This window comes from Hoplias malabaricus, chromosome 4 (genome assembly GCF_029633855.1).
Source record: "Hoplias malabaricus isolate fHopMal1 chromosome 4, fHopMal1.hap1, whole genome shotgun sequence".
NCBI classification, from domain to species: Eukaryota; Metazoa; Chordata; class Actinopteri; order Characiformes; family Erythrinidae; genus Hoplias; species Hoplias malabaricus.
Genome location: NC_089803.1, coordinates 29,201,880 through 29,221,224, shown reverse-complemented (window position 1 = coordinate 29,221,224; position 19,345 = coordinate 29,201,880). Strand labels below are relative to the sequence as shown.

General features: G+C 37.0%; 2 protein-coding genes across 6 annotated transcripts in view; one reads left to right on the top strand and one right to left on the bottom strand.

The window, feature by feature from the left end:
- Window positions 1-1,602: 1,602 nt before the first annotated feature.
- Window positions 1,603-17,084, bottom strand: rbl2 (retinoblastoma-like 2 (p130)). Of its 3 annotated transcripts, none has more exons than XM_066668003.1 (22): window positions 16,794-17,084; window positions 16,046-16,176; window positions 15,316-15,516; window positions 14,874-14,938; window positions 11,566-11,694; window positions 11,233-11,390; window positions 10,939-11,003; window positions 10,570-10,735; window positions 8,791-8,954; window positions 8,421-8,533; window positions 8,088-8,191; window positions 7,792-7,929; window positions 7,506-7,670; window positions 6,515-6,611; window positions 6,136-6,366; window positions 5,555-5,814; window positions 5,229-5,405; window positions 4,865-4,936; window positions 4,681-4,774; window positions 4,225-4,448; window positions 3,661-3,825; window positions 1,603-2,692 (listed from the first exon to the last, which is right to left on the bottom strand). In XM_066668003.1, exons 1-22 carry the CDS (start codon window positions 16,929-16,931, stop codon window positions 2,519-2,521), a joined length of 3,231 nt encoding a protein of 1,076 aa, XP_066524100.1. In that variant the 5' UTR covers window positions 16,932-17,084; the 3' UTR covers window positions 1,603-2,518. The 3 variants fall into 3 exon arrangements, with proteins under 3 accessions (XP_066524100.1, XP_066524101.1, XP_066524102.1); XM_066668004.1 differs by having other exon boundaries at window positions 4,225-4,445; XM_066668005.1 differs by having other exon boundaries at window positions 8,791-8,939.
- Window positions 17,085-18,075: 991 nt separating this feature from the next.
- Window positions 18,076-19,345, top strand: part of rpgrip1l (RPGRIP1 like) — a 34,003-nt gene continuing 32,733 nt past the window's right edge. For all 3 annotated transcript variants that reach the window (XM_066669018.1, XM_066669017.1, XM_066669019.1), the window contains exons 1-3: window positions 18,076-18,205; window positions 18,678-18,815; window positions 18,926-19,070. In XM_066669018.1, coding sequence (XP_066525115.1) covers window positions 18,716-18,815; window positions 18,926-19,070 — 245 coding nt within the window. In that variant the 5' untranslated portion in view covers window positions 18,076-18,205; window positions 18,678-18,715. The remainder of the gene's footprint in view (window positions 18,206-18,677; window positions 18,816-18,925; window positions 19,071-19,345) is intronic.

The window sequence follows — 19,345 nt, the reverse complement described above, 5'->3', positions numbered from 1 at the left end:
GAGGCCTCAGAGAAAAAGACCCACTTCCCAGCAGTAGTGACTCATTCATACTCAGACCTGGGATCTGCTCTGATATTAAATGCAACTTATAGCTTAAATCAACACAGCTGTTACTCAGCACATCACTCATCTTCTAGCAGTAGATCGGGAGAAAGCTTGGACAGCTTGGATCACATCAGAATCTCAGGTATAGGAGGGTCAAAAAGGTTATATCATTCCAAATAATGCCAGCTTCTATGAAGTTTAATTTATTTCATTTAAAATCATTTAATTATTGTTGCAATATTGGAGCACTTTCAAGAAGGTTCTGGGGGACAGATGGAGGTTGGTAGTATGCAATACAATATTTGTAAAGACTCTAAAAATGTTCATTTGGATTTGCATTTTAGTTTTTCCATTATGCAATTAGCCTCTAAAACTGCTTACTAAAATGCAGGACTTTAGCCCTAATCTGTGATACCTGAGTGACTCATGAGTGAAATGCCTATTGTTAAAATGAATCAGACAGGCTTTGTCTAAGAGAGTAGGAAATCATATTTCAGTGGAGTACAGTGGAGACTTGTGTTGTGGGTCTATTGTGAACTCAGAGCCAGTCAGGGATTTTAGTCTGTACTTTAATCTCCCACAGCACCATGCATCACTGCTTTATAACACTACCCTTATGCATGCAGGGCCAAACAAAGTGCTCCAGCTGCCTCTGCATGTTACACATGGTAGGCCCGTCAGCCCCCATTTGAGAAGAGCCCCATCTAGTGGATAAGTCTTAGATTTCTCATTTGGGACCGTGTGACACGCTTGTAAAAAATGTATACACGGTGAAGTGTGTTTTATTAACATTTAAATGACAAACCAAAATGCTTTTGGTAGATTTTAAATCTGAGGTCAGTAACACATTGCACGTTACAAGGACACAAGCATGTATAATGTTTACTAGGGTGACCAGATCTGAGATGGTGAAAAAGAGGACACGTCTCCGGGAGGGGGGTGACAACTACTGACGTGCAGACTGACCAATTAAATGTTTACAGAGAAGATTATTGACCAATAACGGTACCTCTACACTCAGACCGTCCAATCAGAAGGTTTTAGGCTACTTCACCACGCCCCCTTCTGACTCAAGCGAACCAAACGGAGTAGGGGAGGGCGGGACTAGTTTGTGAAATTCCGAGCGGACATTTTTTAAAGTCTAAGAACAGGAAATGTCCGCGTAAAAGAGCACGTCTGGTCACCCTATGTTTACCAGTATGTTACATATATCTGGGATCTGTAGGAACAAGCTGGTTTAGTTCTGAAATACGTTTTCTTTTCAGTTACTCTAATCGTCAGCTCTACTGAGCCTTCGTTATATGTAATCATTTAATTATATGCAATCGTAATTTAGCAACTCATATATCTAGTTTCGTTGCATTGCTGATAAATTAATACTTTAAATATTTTGTCTGTGCACTGTTTTTGTATGAATACAAGGTCAAAGCAAATTCACACATCCCTGTTTTTTCTTTTTATCATGCTTTCATTTCACCTATTGTCCAAACATTTTGGAACGGGTTGTACTTAGAAAAAAAAAAGAGAAAGAAAGCTAAAGCCCATCTCATTGGTCAATCTGTTTTCTCTCATTTATTCAATGCCATTTTGGGGAACTCACGTAAATAACTCTATGTTAAGCACAGATACAATTCAGATAGGTAAATGGAGAAAAGGCACTTTTACAATAATAAAATGAGCTTATTCTTTAAAAAGATGCATGTGGATTGCTTTGATGTCACAGTGCAGAAATGCCATGAAAATAACAAGCAGTAAAAAGGAAGATGAAAGAAAGAACACATGCACAATGGAGAGATAATAAATATTGCTTTAAAGTGAAATACAGCGTTTACTATTAACATGATTAGGTGCTGGTTTCTCTAGTTGGCATCTTTCTAACTAATAAATATATTAGCAATATAACTCACTCATACGTACATAGAAAAGACAGTAAACACAGTGCAGCATATAAAAGAGTTCACAATCATGAACTCAGGTCATTTTACATTATAAAATATTTTAAGAAAATACTTCTTAAAAAAAGTACAATGTCAAGCGATGCATATAATTTGCCAAATGCTTTAAGTGCACCATTTATAACATTATTGTAAAACACATCACTGCATGTTTTGAGAGAATGTATATAAAATTTGCTTACTATAAGCCCCTGTGTGGTTCTGGTTTGAAATAGTGAAACTCAGAATTGATATGAAAACAGGGCTTATTTTGTTGATGCAACTAAATGGGTGTAATTTGACATGACAGCTTTTTAAAACATAAAACTCTTCTAAAATCTCTTGCAGGGGTGGGCTGTTGACCAGGGATGCGTGTAGATGTCAGAAGATGTATATTCACCATTTATTATTTGTGTATGTGTATTTACAATCAATCATTCTTTTTGCTGTCAGAGCCTGAATATTTTCCTTCACGAGTTTGACCTGTCACTGATTTCTTTAATAATTTATCTTCATAGCTGGACTTGCAGGACTCTGCATTAATGGGAGGAGTTGCGATCATTGGCTACATCCTGCAGGCGGCGGAGGAGTGCAGTCTGGTTCTCCTGACAGAGCCTCTTAGCAGGAGACTGCTGCTCCTCCTCCAGAGCCATACAGCGTTTCTTAGTGGGGGTTTCTCCAGTGCGGATCATGCTGTTAATCTCCTGCAGACGCTGCAATAAAAGAACAGGGACGAGGCAAATTTAAATAAAATCAAACCAGGTTTACTCTCCCATCACACAACACAAGTGTAAGGTCAATGAACACTACATGCTTGAACCCAGTACTGTGTCTTAGGTTAATCAAGAAAACTGTTTATCTGAGCTCTAAACATGTGTTTGCTTGTTAAATCTTAGTAACATGTGAATTTAGGATTGTAAGATACCACAGTGTATTTCCATGTCAAAACCTACATTTCCGCTTGAACAAAGATGCTTTTGATGCATTCTGAAGCCTAGGCTGCATTTCTCAGTTGTTACATCACTAAAGACCCAAGCTCCAAAAAACTGTCCTTCATATTCTTACAAGAAATGCAGGTTCTTTCTGAGAGATTTGGAAACTGGAGTTTGTCTTAAAAACATATAATTTTGAATATACAATGTTCTCAGTGAAACAGAAACAAGTTTTTATTTTTAGTTTGGTGCCATAGCTGGTTGAGGCAGGACCTTTCTGTGACCTTACCATATAGCATTAAAAGACCTTTCCATTTGAGAGAGAAGGATACTCAGTTGGAGTTTTCAGAGGACTGTCCTTCTGGGGATCAGTCCTTGTGAGACCTGATTTTGAGATGCAGCTACTGTGTCTGCAAAGCAGTGAAATGCCACGATTTCTGGAATATTATTTTAAATGTGAGTGAGTGATTGAGAGAGTGAGTGCATTTGACACATTGCATGCATATGTTAATCTTTATCAGCAGCACTGCCGATTTAATATAGCAAAGGAATGATTAGAACAGACAGGTATTGAATTGTAACTGCAAATATTAGACTTCCTCAAAAGTGAGTTTGGTACAGGTTACATGAAAGCACTTACACACTTTTCATGGGGCAAAAATGTATTTATGTACAGTATGTATATATGCATATCTGTGTGTGTGTGTGTGTGTGCGTGCGCACATGTGTGTGTGTGTGTATTGCTTTACATTGGAGGGGCTGGAGCTGATGTAGTAGAAAATCTTGTCTCTTGGGGTGATAGGACTGCCGCTCTTGTGGGGAGAGATGTAGATGGAGTGGTTTTGTGAAAGGAGAACTCGCCGTGGAGAGCTAATCCGGAGCAAGGGATACGGACAGAGAGGTAAAGTCTCGATCTGCAAACATTCAAACATCAGATCACATTACTTAGAACTGACACTTAAATTGAAACCTTGAGTCACTAATGACCAGTCGCCACATTTTAATTTCTCTACATAAACTGATTTGGTTTAAGTTCTCTAATGGATCTAATGGTATGTTTTAACATTTTTGTGTCTCTTAATCATGACGATTAAAGTTCTGTTTGATAAACTCAAACAACAGTAATTTAACCCTCAAAAACACATTGAAACTAACAAATATAACAGAAAGTTGAAGGGTCTTTTTCTGTACTGTTGCCTAATTTTTGTATACTTTTGTGTTTTGTGATATATTAAGATAATATCTTAATGAATCTTGATCACTACATGAACAAATAAATATTTTGCATCTCTTAAGCAAGCTTCAGGACTCACCCCAGCTTTTGGTGAGTTGGGGGAGTAACGCAGGGCAAAATGTTTGATCTGTCTAATGTAGACATGATTGTAGAAGCGGATCAGGTCACCCCGCTCCTCCTCCTCTTGCTCCAGGTGGGCACCGGGTGCGTGGGTGGGCGTAGACGGGGCACTACTGGGCTGAGGAACAGGCAGAGTGCTACTAGAGCGCATGGACATGGGACTACTGTCACCACTGCTTGCTGCTGGGAAAGATGTAAAAAATCTAAATCAATACACTCTTTATGTTCTCAAAAGTAGGGAGTAGGGAGGGTAAGCAGTGTACTTTTTCATTTATTCAAGTTCCAAACATGACAGAAATGCATGTTTTAAATGGAAAGGCTTTTAGAGTTTTTTCTTTTCACCAAACAAGGCTGTACACATTAAATGAATATCTCTACAGGCGACACTCTCTTCTTGCTGTTGTCAGAAAGTTACCTGGTTCATGTCCTCCCTCAGAGAGTTGTCTGTTGTTTTCACTGTTGCCTGAGTGGCGTCTCTTTCTTCCTGATATTAGAACACTTCTGTACACCTGGAAATTAAAATAGATTTTTATTTTATTGAAATTGTGATCATCAGTATTTACAGAGTTTGTTCACTTCTGCAGAGCTGCTGTACTTACACTACTGCTGGCCTGAGGCTGAGACCTGTAACACTTCATAATGTTCTGGAAGGATTTGTCCTCTTTGGTCACCTAAAACACACAAGCACAAGAGTGACTCGGGGTATGCTTTTCTCCTCTCCTCTCCTCTCATACAGACATATTACCCAGCTGGCCAATCCTATCAAAGTGTGGTTTTGGACTGTGCAATGAAAACAGAACATTCTGAGGAAACCTATGCATACACAGGAAGAATACACCTCACAGACAGTCACCACAGACAGGGCACAAACCCACAACCTCAGAAATTTGGAAATATGAGACAGACAAGACTTTGCTGCCGGTGTATCAGCGAACAACCCCATAGTTAATTTATTGAGTTTACCTTAGACATGACATAGATGGCACACATGAGCAGCTGATCAAGGTGGCGATTCATCATTATTTCAGTGCAGTGCACAAGCGAGTACTCAAAGCATGTCCAAATTTTCCTACGCAGTTCTGTGCTGATGTCCAGTTTCACACATAGGTCCTGGAGACGCACACTTGCCAGGTGATACACCTAACAAGCAGCACAGCAAGAAGGTTATTTACAGAAGAGTATATATATATATATATATATATATATATATATATATATATATAGAGAGAGAGAGAGAGAGAGAGAGAGAGAGAGAGAGAGAGAGAGACAGAGAGTGTGGCTTTGCACACCTTACGGAAGAACAAACTCAGAGAGCCTGTTCGTTGTGCTCTGTTTGGAGGTGTTGCCTGACGAGAAGTCTTCTTGCTCTGTTTTCCTGCAGTAGGACTGTTGTGAGCAGGGCTGGTAGGTGTGGTGGATGTCAGTTGTTGTGTGTTCAGTGTGCCGGTTAGTGCCTGTGCAGTTAAAGGCTGTAGCCCTGCACCACTCTGCCCCGACACACTCACTTGTACAGGGATAAATGTAATGCCCCCATTCTCATTGGCTATCCCTGCAGGGGGGAAGAAAGAATGCAACTTTAATTCACTGTTCAAAACAATACCACATTTTAAGGATATACACTGTTGTGTGTCTTAAATGAAGACTTTGAAGCAACTGGAATGGGATGAAAGGCATTTTAGGGTTGTATTTACAGAAAAAATTTAGCTGACAATTTTGGATTCTTGTGTTTGTTCGCAACATGGGTCTCACAGCTTTCACTGTTAATTTATGTAAATTTGATTAACTATGATTTTCTGGTTTACGATAATGCACTTTATATTCAAATATTTACAAAGATCTATCCAGAACTGCATGTAGTAGTTCATGTCACCTTGCACTGGTATGGTAACCGTCTGACCATTGTTTGCGGTAACAGTAGCTGTTGCCATTGTGACCACAGTCTGGCCTGCAGGTATAGTGCTGACCAGGGATGGCTGGGTGACCCTGCCGGACACAGAGGGTTCAGAGGTTGTGTCTGAGTCCACAAAGAGGCGTCTGCGTGCTGGACCTGTTGGTGGGGAGCTGTAGCGCTCGTGGAGAGGAGTGGAAGAGGGGAACACTCCTTGGGTACGAAAAAAAAAACACTCATTAGATGTTATAAAATTCAGTATCACAAAAGTGCTTGTTTAAAGCTTCTCACCCACTTTGATATTGTATTTTGGCTGTGATTGACTGTGGTTATGATTCTTAATTTAATTACTCCCCTTTACCTTTTCCTGCTCCTGATGTGTGTGTACTCAGTTCATTGATTTTGGGGCTCTGAGGGCGGCTACCAGATCCATCCTCCAAATACTGTGGAGGCATTACCTATTACAAACACAGACACACATAGGGTTGCAAAGGGTGAAAAGTTTCTGATAAATTTCCAGTAAATTACAAGTAAATTTTCATGGGAACTTTAGCTCTGGACCTTTGGATATATTCCAAAATTAACTTTCCATGGAAATTTTGGGAACTTTGGGAATTTATGGGAATTTATTGGAATTAATAGGAAATATTAATTCATTCATTATCTGTAACCGCTTATCCAGTTCAGGGTCGCGGTGGGTCCAGAGCCTACCTGGAATCATTGGGCACAAGGCAGGAACACACCCTGGAGAGGGCACCAGTCCTTCACAGGGTAACACTCACACCCACATATTCTAATAGGAAATATTGGATAATTTAAAGGAACTATATCATACACTATGATCAATGTACTGTTTTTTTGTTAACAGCATACATGAAGGCATAATAATACAAACAATAACTATGACATATAGTTAGCTGCAAGCAGAACTTTATAAATAATAATTCTTTCACTGAACAATCAAAAGTTTGAAAATTCCCATTTTATTCCCATTAATTTCCATTAATTCCCATGTTAAATTTCCCAAATTTGAAAATTCCCAGAATTTTGCAACCATAGACACACTTACTTACTTTATATTTTCAGATACACAAATTGATACCGATGTGATAGTGGCCCTTAAAATATATCTTATAAAATTATTTGTCATGGGCAAAGATTTTGTGTCAAGGCAACCAATATGATTAGGTCCTGTAAACGGTGCATTTTAACTGAATGTAAATACAATATATTAAATAACTTTTTCATTCATTTTATTACATGCAGTAATGGATAACAATGCAGTAACTACTGCAGATATCTAAGGGTTAAGATGTTAATGAATGTGGTAAGAAGCAGGTGTTGTGTTAGACCTCCTGGCAGGAAGGCACATGGTTCTTGGCTGCTTTGATGCTGTCCCAGAGTGGGGAAGTCTCTTTCCAGGCCAGGCTCTCCAACACCTGCTCCTCCACATGATTTAGATGCTTCACCACCTCTCTGAAAAGTCCCTCCTCTGCCCGAACCAGCACCTCAATCACCTGAAAAGGAGCAAGGGAGTAAGGAAGGAAGGGTTTATGCCAGTTTCATTCACAGTACTGCAATTATGAAAGCATATGAAAACAGGTCAGGATTCATTTTGCTACATTAACTTTTAGTTACCTTATAGAAGTGATATGGGGGGATGTCGAAGACTTGCAGCACCTTCTGAAACTCGCCAGGTGGGCGGTAGGAAAAAATCACAATCTCCAAGCAACAGGCTATCAGAGAGCGATGGAACATGTCTTGCTCTAGAATACACTGGAAAGAAAATTCCAATCAGATTGTGCTGTGTACCATTAACTGAATATTCAAATTGTAATTATATAAATGAAAATGAAAAATGGACATAAATGGGAATAAGGTAATGAACAACTATATGCTTTCATGAAAAAATGAAAGTGTGTAAAGTTTCTCACAGAGATGTCACTGTCACCAAGCCTTCTCTTCTCCTGGTCAACGATTCCCTCCAGGGTTTTATAGTACAGCGCCTCCGCTAGGCAAAAGTATTTCACAGCTATATCTGTAAAGAAATTGTTTATATGCTACCATACTCATTTTATATTATTGAAAATTGTGTTCCTAACTTTTGAATGATAGCGTATACTCAATACAAATCTATCTATAAACTACCATGATGCTGTAAAACTGTCAAAAGATTTCACTGATAATATATTCACATATTTGAACAAGTCCAAATATGTGTCTACTTTTGGTAACATAGTGTGATGAAACTTGTTTAAGTCTCATACCTCTTGCCAGACCTCCATTCTCCTCTTCTTTGGCTTCATAGTTCACGAGGAAAGTGTCTGACATCTGCCTGAGCCTGGCTGTAATAGCCTCACTTGGGTCCCGTACACAGGTCCTGTGTTCCCCAGTTTAGAAACACAACCTAAATTTTAGACCTTTAACATTGCATAGTCCCTAATACAGTTAAAATCCCAGTCAGCAGTTGCCAAAATACCATGTCAGGCTCTTTGACTAACAACAAGGTATCAATATATACTTTACTTTGTCTAAATACAAAAGTAGTTATTGAAGGTCTGACATTTATATGGCAAGTCCTCATTGGGTCTTTTATAATGTGCAATACTGAATGCAGGTTAGAGTTGTGTGTATTACTTGAATATTTCTCTAAGTTTCAGGCTTGGTCTGTGCTTGAGTCCAGCCAAGAGGCTATGGAGACGTCCAACTCCCTGCATCGCCATGGAAACTGGAGTATTGCCACCACTCTCCTGTACGTATGATCGGCCTGTCAGTGGAGTGGACACCTTCAGAGCAGATGACTGTGCAAAAAAATGTACAGATTAAATACATTTTAACACAATCATAATGTAATCTAACTATAAAAGAATACACATTCACCATGCAGTTAATAGAAAGTATAATATTGAACAATGTACATAATTAAAGGTAGAATCTTCAAAAGACAAAGTATGATGTTATTTTTTCAATAAACTGTGTAAATTCTGCTAAAAAGGCTCAACTGTCATTCCAGATTTCTACTCATTAATACTTTGTAAATCTTATGTGACTGTGCATAATTAGGGGTTTGAGCACAAAGTGCTAGCCATATGATCCTCAAGGGGGGGCTACAACAAAAGAAAAAACTTTAATTAAAGGTTGTTCCATGCCATAGGTTGTAGAGAAAAAATCTTTTTGCCCCGATTCCTTGGGTCTTAACAAATGAAAAAAGTACATAGAACCACTAATTTCCTCCCACTTAGATTGTTAATTTGCATTATTTGCAGAACCTACTTTTGCAGAATACTTTGTGGGTTTTCATTTAGTTTTCTTGAGTTTGGGAACAAAACATTCACAGGAGTCTTATAATAACTAAATAATTATAAAACAAATGTTGAAATTTTGATTCAACATGGTCACAACATGCAAATGAATCTCTCTGGCTTATTGCATGTTTTATTGTATCTCCTTCATACTTCACTCAAATTGAATAAAATATGACATTTGACTGTGGGACTGTGTTTTGAGGTAGCATGTCATTGTAGGCATGAAAATTCATAATGGGGGCCCTATAATAGCTAGAAATGTATATTTCAGTATCCACAATGACAAGCTGAATCTTGCCATGCTGCTTCTGTGGGCAAGGCTATAAGTGGAAAATGAAGGACAATTTGATACAGGCAAAATTGTGACAGTCATTGGCCAATAGGATTTCAGCCTTAACAAGGTCTAATCATCAAGAACCCAAATGGTATGTCCATTGGGGCACTTCCTAAATATCTGCCAGATTTCATAGGGAGTTTGCTCTTAAAATGTCTGTGGCTGCATTTATATCCAAAAGGGGTATAACTGAACAGCAATATTAATTAAAAATAGTTAAATGTAATAATTTAACATCTCTATCTTGTGGCCAAATATTATGGTTTAATGTGATAGCAGTAATTTACTTTTAAATGGACATTGAAAATTATTTATTACTATTTGTATGTATAAGCCTGCTTAATTGTAAAAGGACTGTGCACACTTCATCAGCACACGTTGCAACTACAAACATTTTTCTAGGTAATTAACTATTTTCTGTCCATGAGAAGGCTTGCATATTAGGCCTTTTTCTTTCAAACTAGTGTATTTGAATGAACCCTATCAATTGCCACTTGTTGCTAATGCGTAATTAAAGAAAATACAACCTCAAGTATTTGTCCAGTAACAAATAAATAAAATGCAATTTAGCCCAGCCTTACATCTTTGAAAAATATAAATAATAACGGATATAGATGTTTATTTACATGCTATTATAATAATGGTAAATGAAGATGCCCAAGTGTTAAAATTAGATTTCTCAATCTAAAAATTCTTGAAATTAGTGTTTACCTATGTATGTATGTATTAACTAGATGTTGTAATGGGTGTAGTGATGAAATATTTGTGTAGTCTTACAGTTAGAGAACTATAGAGAAGGGTGGCAGGACGCTCTTGGTTTTCTGTTGCCTCACACAGGCATGGTCCTGGTGTACCAATATCTGCTCCTTCTCCTAGGAATATTCTTTCATCCAGAGCACCTGATGACAGAACATGCTCCTCATATACTCGGTTCAGAGATGCACTGAAAGATACACACACACACACACATACGCACACACACACACAGAGGTTGGATTAAAGAACACAGATATGCTATAAGCACTGTGCATTTCTTAGAACCTATGGTAAAAACTTCAAAGTTAGCTTAATGATACATTTGTCTAAAAACAAGGCACTAGTGTGTATTACAAGTCTGTTTTCCATTTGAAATTTTCAGACACTTACAGACAGTCTCCAAAATAAACAGGATCTAAAAACCCTGTCAATGTTTCTTCTTTCCCCTTTAATATCTGTAAATAAGTAGCAAACCAAAAGTAAGAAAGTGTTTATAATGTACAACACAATATATACCCAAATATTTGTAGACACCCAGAAAAAATTCAGAATGGGCAGGTTTCCTTAAGCATAAAATTGAGGTGTTAAATTTGCACTAACTGCAGGTTATTAGATTATCTGCACCAATCAGGATTATTTGTAATATATGTGATTATTAATAATGTATTTAGTATGTTCACTCACTTTGCGTTCAAACAGTCTCTTTATGAAGGGCTTCCAGAAGTGCTCTTTCACTCCTTTGGCCTCCAGCACCAAACCATCATGCAGTTCACACAGCTGCTCTATGAAGCAGGCAGGACCACTGGGCTTATAGTCCTTACTGTTAAAGTCTTCCGGAAGACCTGCACATACACAAACTCGTCTTAGAAAATAAAAAGACATACTAGAAGCTTCTAATGATAACTTTTAAAATCAGAAGAAAAATAATTAAATGTTTACTGTCTACTGTTTTTAAAGTCAGGGTTGTATTTTCATTGGCTGTATTTAGAGTTTGTTTGTCATTTGTCCAGAGGTTACCTTTAAATGAAGGGTTGAGTAGATCTTTGCGGTTGGAACATAAGAGAGAATTACAGTAGACCAGGTCAAGTGCACACAGCAACAGGTGATAGGAATTCACAAGGTCATCGCTGATCATGGGAAAGTTTCCTGCAGAGAGTAATAACAGAGAGACACAGACAGTGAGAGGGAAGTGAAGAGAAAAATATAAACTAACACTATAAACTGTGATACAAAAATAAAGGTAATTAAAAAAATCCACATCACTCATTCTATATTCCATAATGGTTGTGCTTTGTTGCGAATGGTCGTTGATGTTCCCGGTAATGGACAAAAGCAGTAAAATTACAAAAATGAATAAATTTACCAATGAAAGAATGTTCACTAAAAGAAGCAATGTATTGGCTTGATTCCAGTAATATTTCTACTAGAAACACAGTATTACACTAACATTTAATTACTAACAATCTACAAATAAAATGTGTCAATTAGGAAATGATGTACAAGTATGACGTGTGCATTTGATGTAATTACTAATAGGCAACTCAAAAGTTAGATATCTTATATACTGAAGAATGGCAAACGCATGTATGTTATTTGGATCTATAATTTTACTACAGCATTAGTAGTGATGACAATTTGTTTTCTTTATATTTGATCAAGGTGCAGTCAAGGAACATGACTTACTTCACCCATGTCTTTATTTATTTATTTATTTATTTTATATTTTTATAAACCTTTCCATCAATAGCACAATTCTACCAGCCACCATATGGCCTGGCCTCACTTTAGGCCCTGCCACCATGAACTGAAATATGCTTCAAAACAGCTATACCACACCAAGCACAAACTGTAAATCAGCCAGAGAGCAGCCCAGATCCACTCACAACAACAGGAAAAGTCTGCAGAGCAGAAAGCTGCACTATTGGGAGCTGCACTGTAGATTTATTCCTTCCTGTTTAATCAATTCGAAGAGGAACCCACACATTGGGCATAGCTACAGAATCCAGACAACGATTGCCAGGGTGTTAGCAGTGTAAAAGAGCATCATTTAGACTAGAAAGCCTCCTCTATCTCTCTCAGCATTTTCAAGCATGTTGGACACACTCCTCAGACTCCATACTTTTAAAAGGCAGATGGATTATACTTGAAACAAGCATGCAAACTACAAAATAGAGCAATATGACAACCATTCTATATACATGCTGTACACTTTAACAAACTGAAAACAGCTTTAATGTAACTACATTTTTATATACTTTATTTATACTTAAATGCACATTCTTAACTCCTGTAAATGCTTAGCTGCATATTAGTTTCACAACAGTTACCACATAATGTTACATACAGGATACTAAATGAATAATGTAACTGCATAATGAAGTGATAATAATACAAAAAAAAAATCTTAGTGCTGATATGAAAATTTAATGGAAAATGTTTGCAATAAATGTTTGCTATGAGGTCTTATTAACAAGTCAAATTCACATTCAAGTTCAAAAATACAGGATGTACTGTACTTACAAGATCCTCAATGGAGTCCACAAGCAAAGCAAAAACGTGTACTCTGAAGCTAGCCTTAGAACACTTTATACACCATGACAGCACAATGAGGGAGATTTTAACTATATGAAGTACGGAGGGAAAAAGGGAAAGAGCCATCCCACTAGCACTGCAGCAGACCATAGGCTACTCAAACACAGACAAGTCCTGACTTGTCATCTCCACTGGTTGCTATGATAAGCAGTGCATGCTGCAAATGCCCGGAAATAATTGTCTCAGTCGGTGTGCTTTTTTTTCTCCCTGCAGCTTTTGCTCTGCACTCTCTTTAAATACAACCAAGGCACGCAGCTGTCAAACTCCCATTGTTCTGCAACATCCTACACCTACAGTAGAACTGTGCAAATTCAGAGTACCATTTATTTACATTTGTATATTAAAAAGTATTATAAATATAGTATTAGTAAAATATATAAAATAGGAGATTTTTAAATTAAGGTATACTTTCTAATACTGGAATTTGAGGTACCTCTAGAAACTGGGACCTCACATGCATTTTAGTTCTGAAAATGTAAACCTCAACCTTAGTTTGTTCATGAAAAGCAAGCAGGAGCAAATGCAACCGGTTTTGAAGGCTGAACTTGATTCCTAACTTCTAAAAAAATGGTCAAAGAAAATTATGAAAAATCTTTTGTCTGTTGAGGCTTTTTCTGATGATGAAGAAGCACAGTAACTGTACAGTCTGTACATTAAAACCTGACAATTTTCATGTTTTGGCTTTCATATATGAGTAGGAGTCAAGCTTTTTTATCTTTATGGTTGTATGCACCAATAAATATATTTTTTAACCTTTGCTGGTTTATTGCGTCAAACTGTCTAATATTTCCAAACACTTTAAATAGTTTTTATTTAAAAAAGTGCTTATGAAGGCCTGCAAAGGAACATTTGTCCAACTCTTACACAATCCTCAAGAGCCCATTTTAAATGAATGCTAACAGTGCAAAGAAGGCAAAAAAAAATATATCAGCACAGTAAGTCAGTGCATGTGTGTGCCCCCACTGGCTCCTAGCTGATGCAGACAAGTCTGTACAGGCCTTAATAATGATCGGTGGTCATGTGACCAAGCCCTAATTTTTGTCAGCATATAGAAACAATCCCCAAGCTCAAGCCACTCCATAGCTAATGACCCACTTAGCCTTTCAGATTTGAACAGAGAAACTAATCCAGTGAACATTAGCTTAATCAGTTGCCTTGCATTTCATCATTAGAGCAGTTTTCTGAACTGTACCCATAATTTTACTTTAAGTCTTTAACTCTTAGTATGTCATACATGGTGATATACATAGCAGCCAAAAAAAAAAGTCAAATGTGAATGTCTCTTCAGTTATAAACTTAATGTGAGGTTTTGTCTCTTATTTCTCTAGAAAAGCAGTAAGAAACATGCATTATGAGGGTTTTAATTGTAATTATTCATTAAGGTACTCATATAATGCTGCAGAAAATGGTCTTAGAAATATTTATTCTTAAAAGTGAAAAACGCAAAAGCTATTTCCGCAGTTGCAAGCTGAAAATACTAAACATATTTAGCACAAAATTTATTTCTTTAAAATGTGTACATCACCTACATATAAATAAAATATATCACACCACTGCAATTTTGTCTTTCACTTGACACACTTTTGACACATGCATTTGTGTTAATAACATTTTATTTCTGTAAAAATTATGGTAATTTCTGTGAAAATAATGCACAAATTTAAATTAACTACATACAATGCATTAATTCTTTTTCAGAGGATAGGCACAGCTCCAGTAGCTTTGTTCCTCACCTTTAGCATGTACAAACAGGACCCAGCAGAAGTGGAACATCTCCGCCACAGTGCAGGGATGCCGCCTGAGGATACACATAAACACCAAAAAAGTATTCAACTCAAACTCTTTATAAAGAGAAAGACTGAATTCATGCAGGGAGAGAATTCATCAGGACAGAGAGAACAAAATAACCTGTTTAATTTAAAAAATTATTTATGAAATATGCACAAGGTCTTATATCAGGTAGAAGAAACGTATTGCTGTATAAACCAACTTTTACATAAATACAAATAATGTTATATTGCTATTATAAGAAAGATTTACTACAATTACTATCTATTATATGTGACCTCTGACTTTTCCTGTTTCATAATGTTTAATGTGAATAAAAGTCACATTTTTTCAGACCATAAAAATGGATTAAAGATTACTAAGTTCAGATGTACACTAAGAACCTACCTCTGTTTCCTGCTTCTGTGAGCTCTAGGTGGTTCTTCAGAAGGGGTTTTAAATATGTCTTTGAAAATGGGAACGTATTTCTTAAAAATTACAGCTGTCACAGTGAAGTTCCTCTCCAGTTTGTCCGTGCTCTGCCGGAATTCCTTTGGCAAGTTTGCCATATCCTGCCATTTCTTCATTTTGCTAAAGAACTCTATCAAGCTGTAGAAAATAAAATCATAGTGTTTCATGAGGTTTTTATTTATACATTTTATAAGTCAATATATATTTTCCCCCTACAATAACATTTTATAAACATACCTGTGAATATGCAATGTACAGGACTTATTTTGCATTTGAACAAACAAAATATTATTTTTCAGATTTTAATCCATAATCTATCAGCATTTTCATAAGAACTAGCTTACTTCCCAGGCTCTGTGGAGCTAATTAGGTCTCTGAAAGTACTTGATTGGTTTGACACAGAAAACAACATCTGAGGACAGTATACACATGTAATACTATTTTATTACATATGTTATAATGTTTGTGTCCCATGATCTAAAAAATTTAAATGTTACAGTTTTAAACTTAACTCTTAACTCCAGATCTGATCTTAAAACCATCTTAATCACACCATTGCTACACAAGTTAATATATGCAAAAACATTTAAATGTGTATTGGTGAATTTTTGCACAAATATGAATAATGAAATGGCTTGTGCTGTCACTTCTGAACATGTTTGCTGACCTCTGCTCTGAAGAGCGCAGAATCCGTGTCAGAGACACATAGTTCCCTTCAGCTGTGCCTTTACTTACAGTGGGCACAGCTGTCCTACAGGAAACATACAGGGCACACGCCAACCAGTGCAACTCACTACCCTAAGAGATGGAGAGAGAGAGAGAGAGAGAGAGAGAGAGAGAGAGAGAGAGAGAGAGAGAGAGAGAGAGAGAGAGAAAGCATGGGGCATGGGTCATTACCAGGTGAACTGTACACAGTAACAAGATTCCAAGATGCACCACACTTAGCTCTCAAGGAGATTTATATATATATATATATGTATATATATATATATATAAGAACATAAACCAGGGGAAAATAATCAATAAATTAGAATGTGTTGGAACAAACATAAGGCACTTATCAGCGTCTGTGTCTTTTATAAGTCACAGGTTTATTGGAGAGACCAATAAATGCGTATTTGTCGGAGTTGAGAGTGCCATGTTCTTCACTGTTAGTTTCCTTAAATATAGACCTGCTGGACCCAATGTGCTGAGAGAGATAAGGCCTGATGGAAAACCAAGCTGAGCTCATAATTTAATCTGCTCTTTTAACATTATTAACACAAACAAACATAACTAAACTCGGAAACGTTGGGCATTTTTGGCCCTAAACATCTGAAATACATAAATTGTCTATACGTCGAACCGGACGGATACCTCGGTTGTGTGTGAACTGCAGTAGACATTGAGTAAACAGCAGTGTCTTGTTGTCTTACCTCCAGAGTGTAATTTTTGCTGATACTCTCGTAGCTGCTCCATGCCCCGTTACTCGCCTCCTCGTCCATATTCAGGGCTCGACACAGCTCTTCAAAAGCGAGCCTTGTTTTCTGCACAGAGTCTTCCTCCTCGTTCATTTTTGTCGCGAGTAAACTACACACCTTCTACACTCTTACACTTTCTGCTCTCGCACAGACAGCCAGCCGCTGCAGAATGCAACACACAGCAGTAAAATACAGCATTTATGTTCTTCAAATGAAGCCCGGATCAAGTTATACTAGAGCTGTGCGGCAGACTGTACACTTCTGCATACTGTAGCCATTTAAATGCCCTTTGACTGACAGCTACAAGTTGCGTACTCTTTTTACGACGTCGACGTAGCGTGATCTCCAAGAGACTGCGATGAGCTCATATTCAGTGTAAGTATATACCGGAATACTAAATACGTACAAGGCTTGTGACCGCCCACTTTTCACGTTCTTAATGTCATTCCGTGACTGTGCCATGTTCACTCTATCCGTCAGAAAAGTGCTGTCTAAATAACCACCTTAAGAAAGCACAGGTCAACTAATTTGGTCAATAAAAAGACTATCATTTATCTATGGCACAGTTCTATAGCACGAAATCAAAATCTTACAAAAAAACACAGTAAATTATAATTATTACGTACGGTTAGTCCATTGAATGAGAGTTCTTCAACATTATTAATTTTTCATTTTTTATTCTTATAACATTTTTAAAAGTTAAATGCGGCAAATATATATATTTTTAATTTTTTTTCTTTTTTAAATGCAATTCAATGCATTTCAGTTCGAACATTTTAGCTGTTACATGCTGTTAAATGCTGTCAACTAAAATATGGTAAAGTGTGTCTCAATATTTAAACGTAAATTATATAAATAAATAAATAAATAAATAAATAAATAAATAAATAAATAAAAAATAACATGCGTAATCACAAATTTGTCATTTGTGACAGAAAAACACTTACAGCAATAAAAAATTCATAGTAATATTTTTTGTATAACAATACTGTCATCAAAAACCATTCCAAATACTGTACACTACTGTTGGTAGCTAATAACTAACATATTGCTTCTGCTAGTTCTAATGTTAACAACAATAATAATAAAACAATAACACAATTGACTTTGTAAATCATAAAAATGTTTAGATAAATATTTTAGTATTCAGTTAAAATAGGTTAACGTACAGTAGAATGAATTGGACTTTTATTGTGGCAGATTTTGTCCGCTGCGCCTGAACTACTTTTCCCACAATGCTTTGAGGCGGTGGTTTAGGAGCTGAGAGTTGTTTGTTAGTAACAGTCTATGGATGAGAGAGTATGGCTGTGTGTACCAACACCCACACTCTACAGGTCTCTGATGATCATTCACTGCATTGAGTACAGGTGACATACAGCATATTTACAGTTATCAGCAGCCTTGGAAATGATAGAATAATTTTTCATACCCTTATTCATACAGTGTGTTAAGGATAACAAAATACAGTTAGCTGGACAGCTAATCGAGATGATAAGGAGCTCAGTATTGCACTTATTTAAGTGGAGTCTAGGCTATTCGTGATTTACCTTTACTCGTGGCTTGCAGGAGGACTGTTTATCCCACGTTCTCTCTAACAGTTGAAATGCTAACTTCTAGTACAATATCTTGCACTAATAATGTAACGTTAACTCAAAGCAAGGACGATGCACTGCAAAAAAAGGTCATATATTGTACAGCGAAAATTTTTTGTCATTAAAGGACAATGGAAAGTATAGTGTAAGGTTATTTGTTTCCGTAAATAACCTTATGACCTTTTACAACAGTCCTATTCACTAGATTTAAGATAATTTCATGTGCCAAGGTCTTTTTGTTTTGCAGCGTGGAAGTGGTTGTAAAGGATTGTAACAAACTGAAGCATGGCTAACCTGATGCTAGCTGATTACACTGCTGGGGACAACCCTGAGAGAGACATCACTATAAATCTCAGCACAGCAGGCATACCAGTTGTGGAGAAAGGTAATAACATTAAATTAACTGAAAGCTTTGTTTTGGTCCAATGTACTAAGCTCACAAAAGCACAGAATTTCTGTCTGTGGGAATATCAAGGTATTGAATTGTGTTCATAGAGTCACTACTCGTGCAAAATGCCAGAGCCAGACAAGCTGTGGCCAAGGTCAGCAGAGAGGAGCTGGAGGATAGATACCTGCGCATGCAGGAGGAAAATCTCCTACTCAAACAACACGCTCATAAACAGGAGGACAAGATCAAGAGGTATACTCTTATTTGTTCAGTTTACACTTGATTCACAAATATTGATTTGAAATATTGATCTTTCTGCTTGCTACTGATAGGAAATGTATTTTTATGACGATCAGCACAAACCAAGTGAATTAAGCATCGAAGCATGCCTTTCTCTTTTTTCCAGCTACAAATCTGTGCTTTGCAGTCTGTGTGATCACACATTTTAACTCTTGACATTTGTTGCATACACATGGGTCTCTATTTTCATGAATAGTAGGCTTTTATTTGCCCAAATGCAAACAGAC

What these genes read in the sequence shown, in the direction of transcription:
- rbl2 (XM_066668003.1), bottom strand. Translation starts at nt 16,931, where the DNA reads ATGAACGAGGAGGAAGACTCTGTGCAGAAAACAAGGCTCGCTTTTGAA. An exon ending in AAACTTAGAGAAATATTCAA is followed by an intron (nt 8,534 to 8,790) that starts GTAATACACACA and finishes TGGGGAACACAG; the next exon opens with GACCTGTGTACGGGACCCAA. An exon ending in ATGTGCCTTCCTGCCAGGAG is followed by an intron (nt 6,612 to 7,505) that starts GTCTAACACAAC and finishes TGTTTGTAATAG; the next exon opens with GTAATGCCTCCACAGTATTT.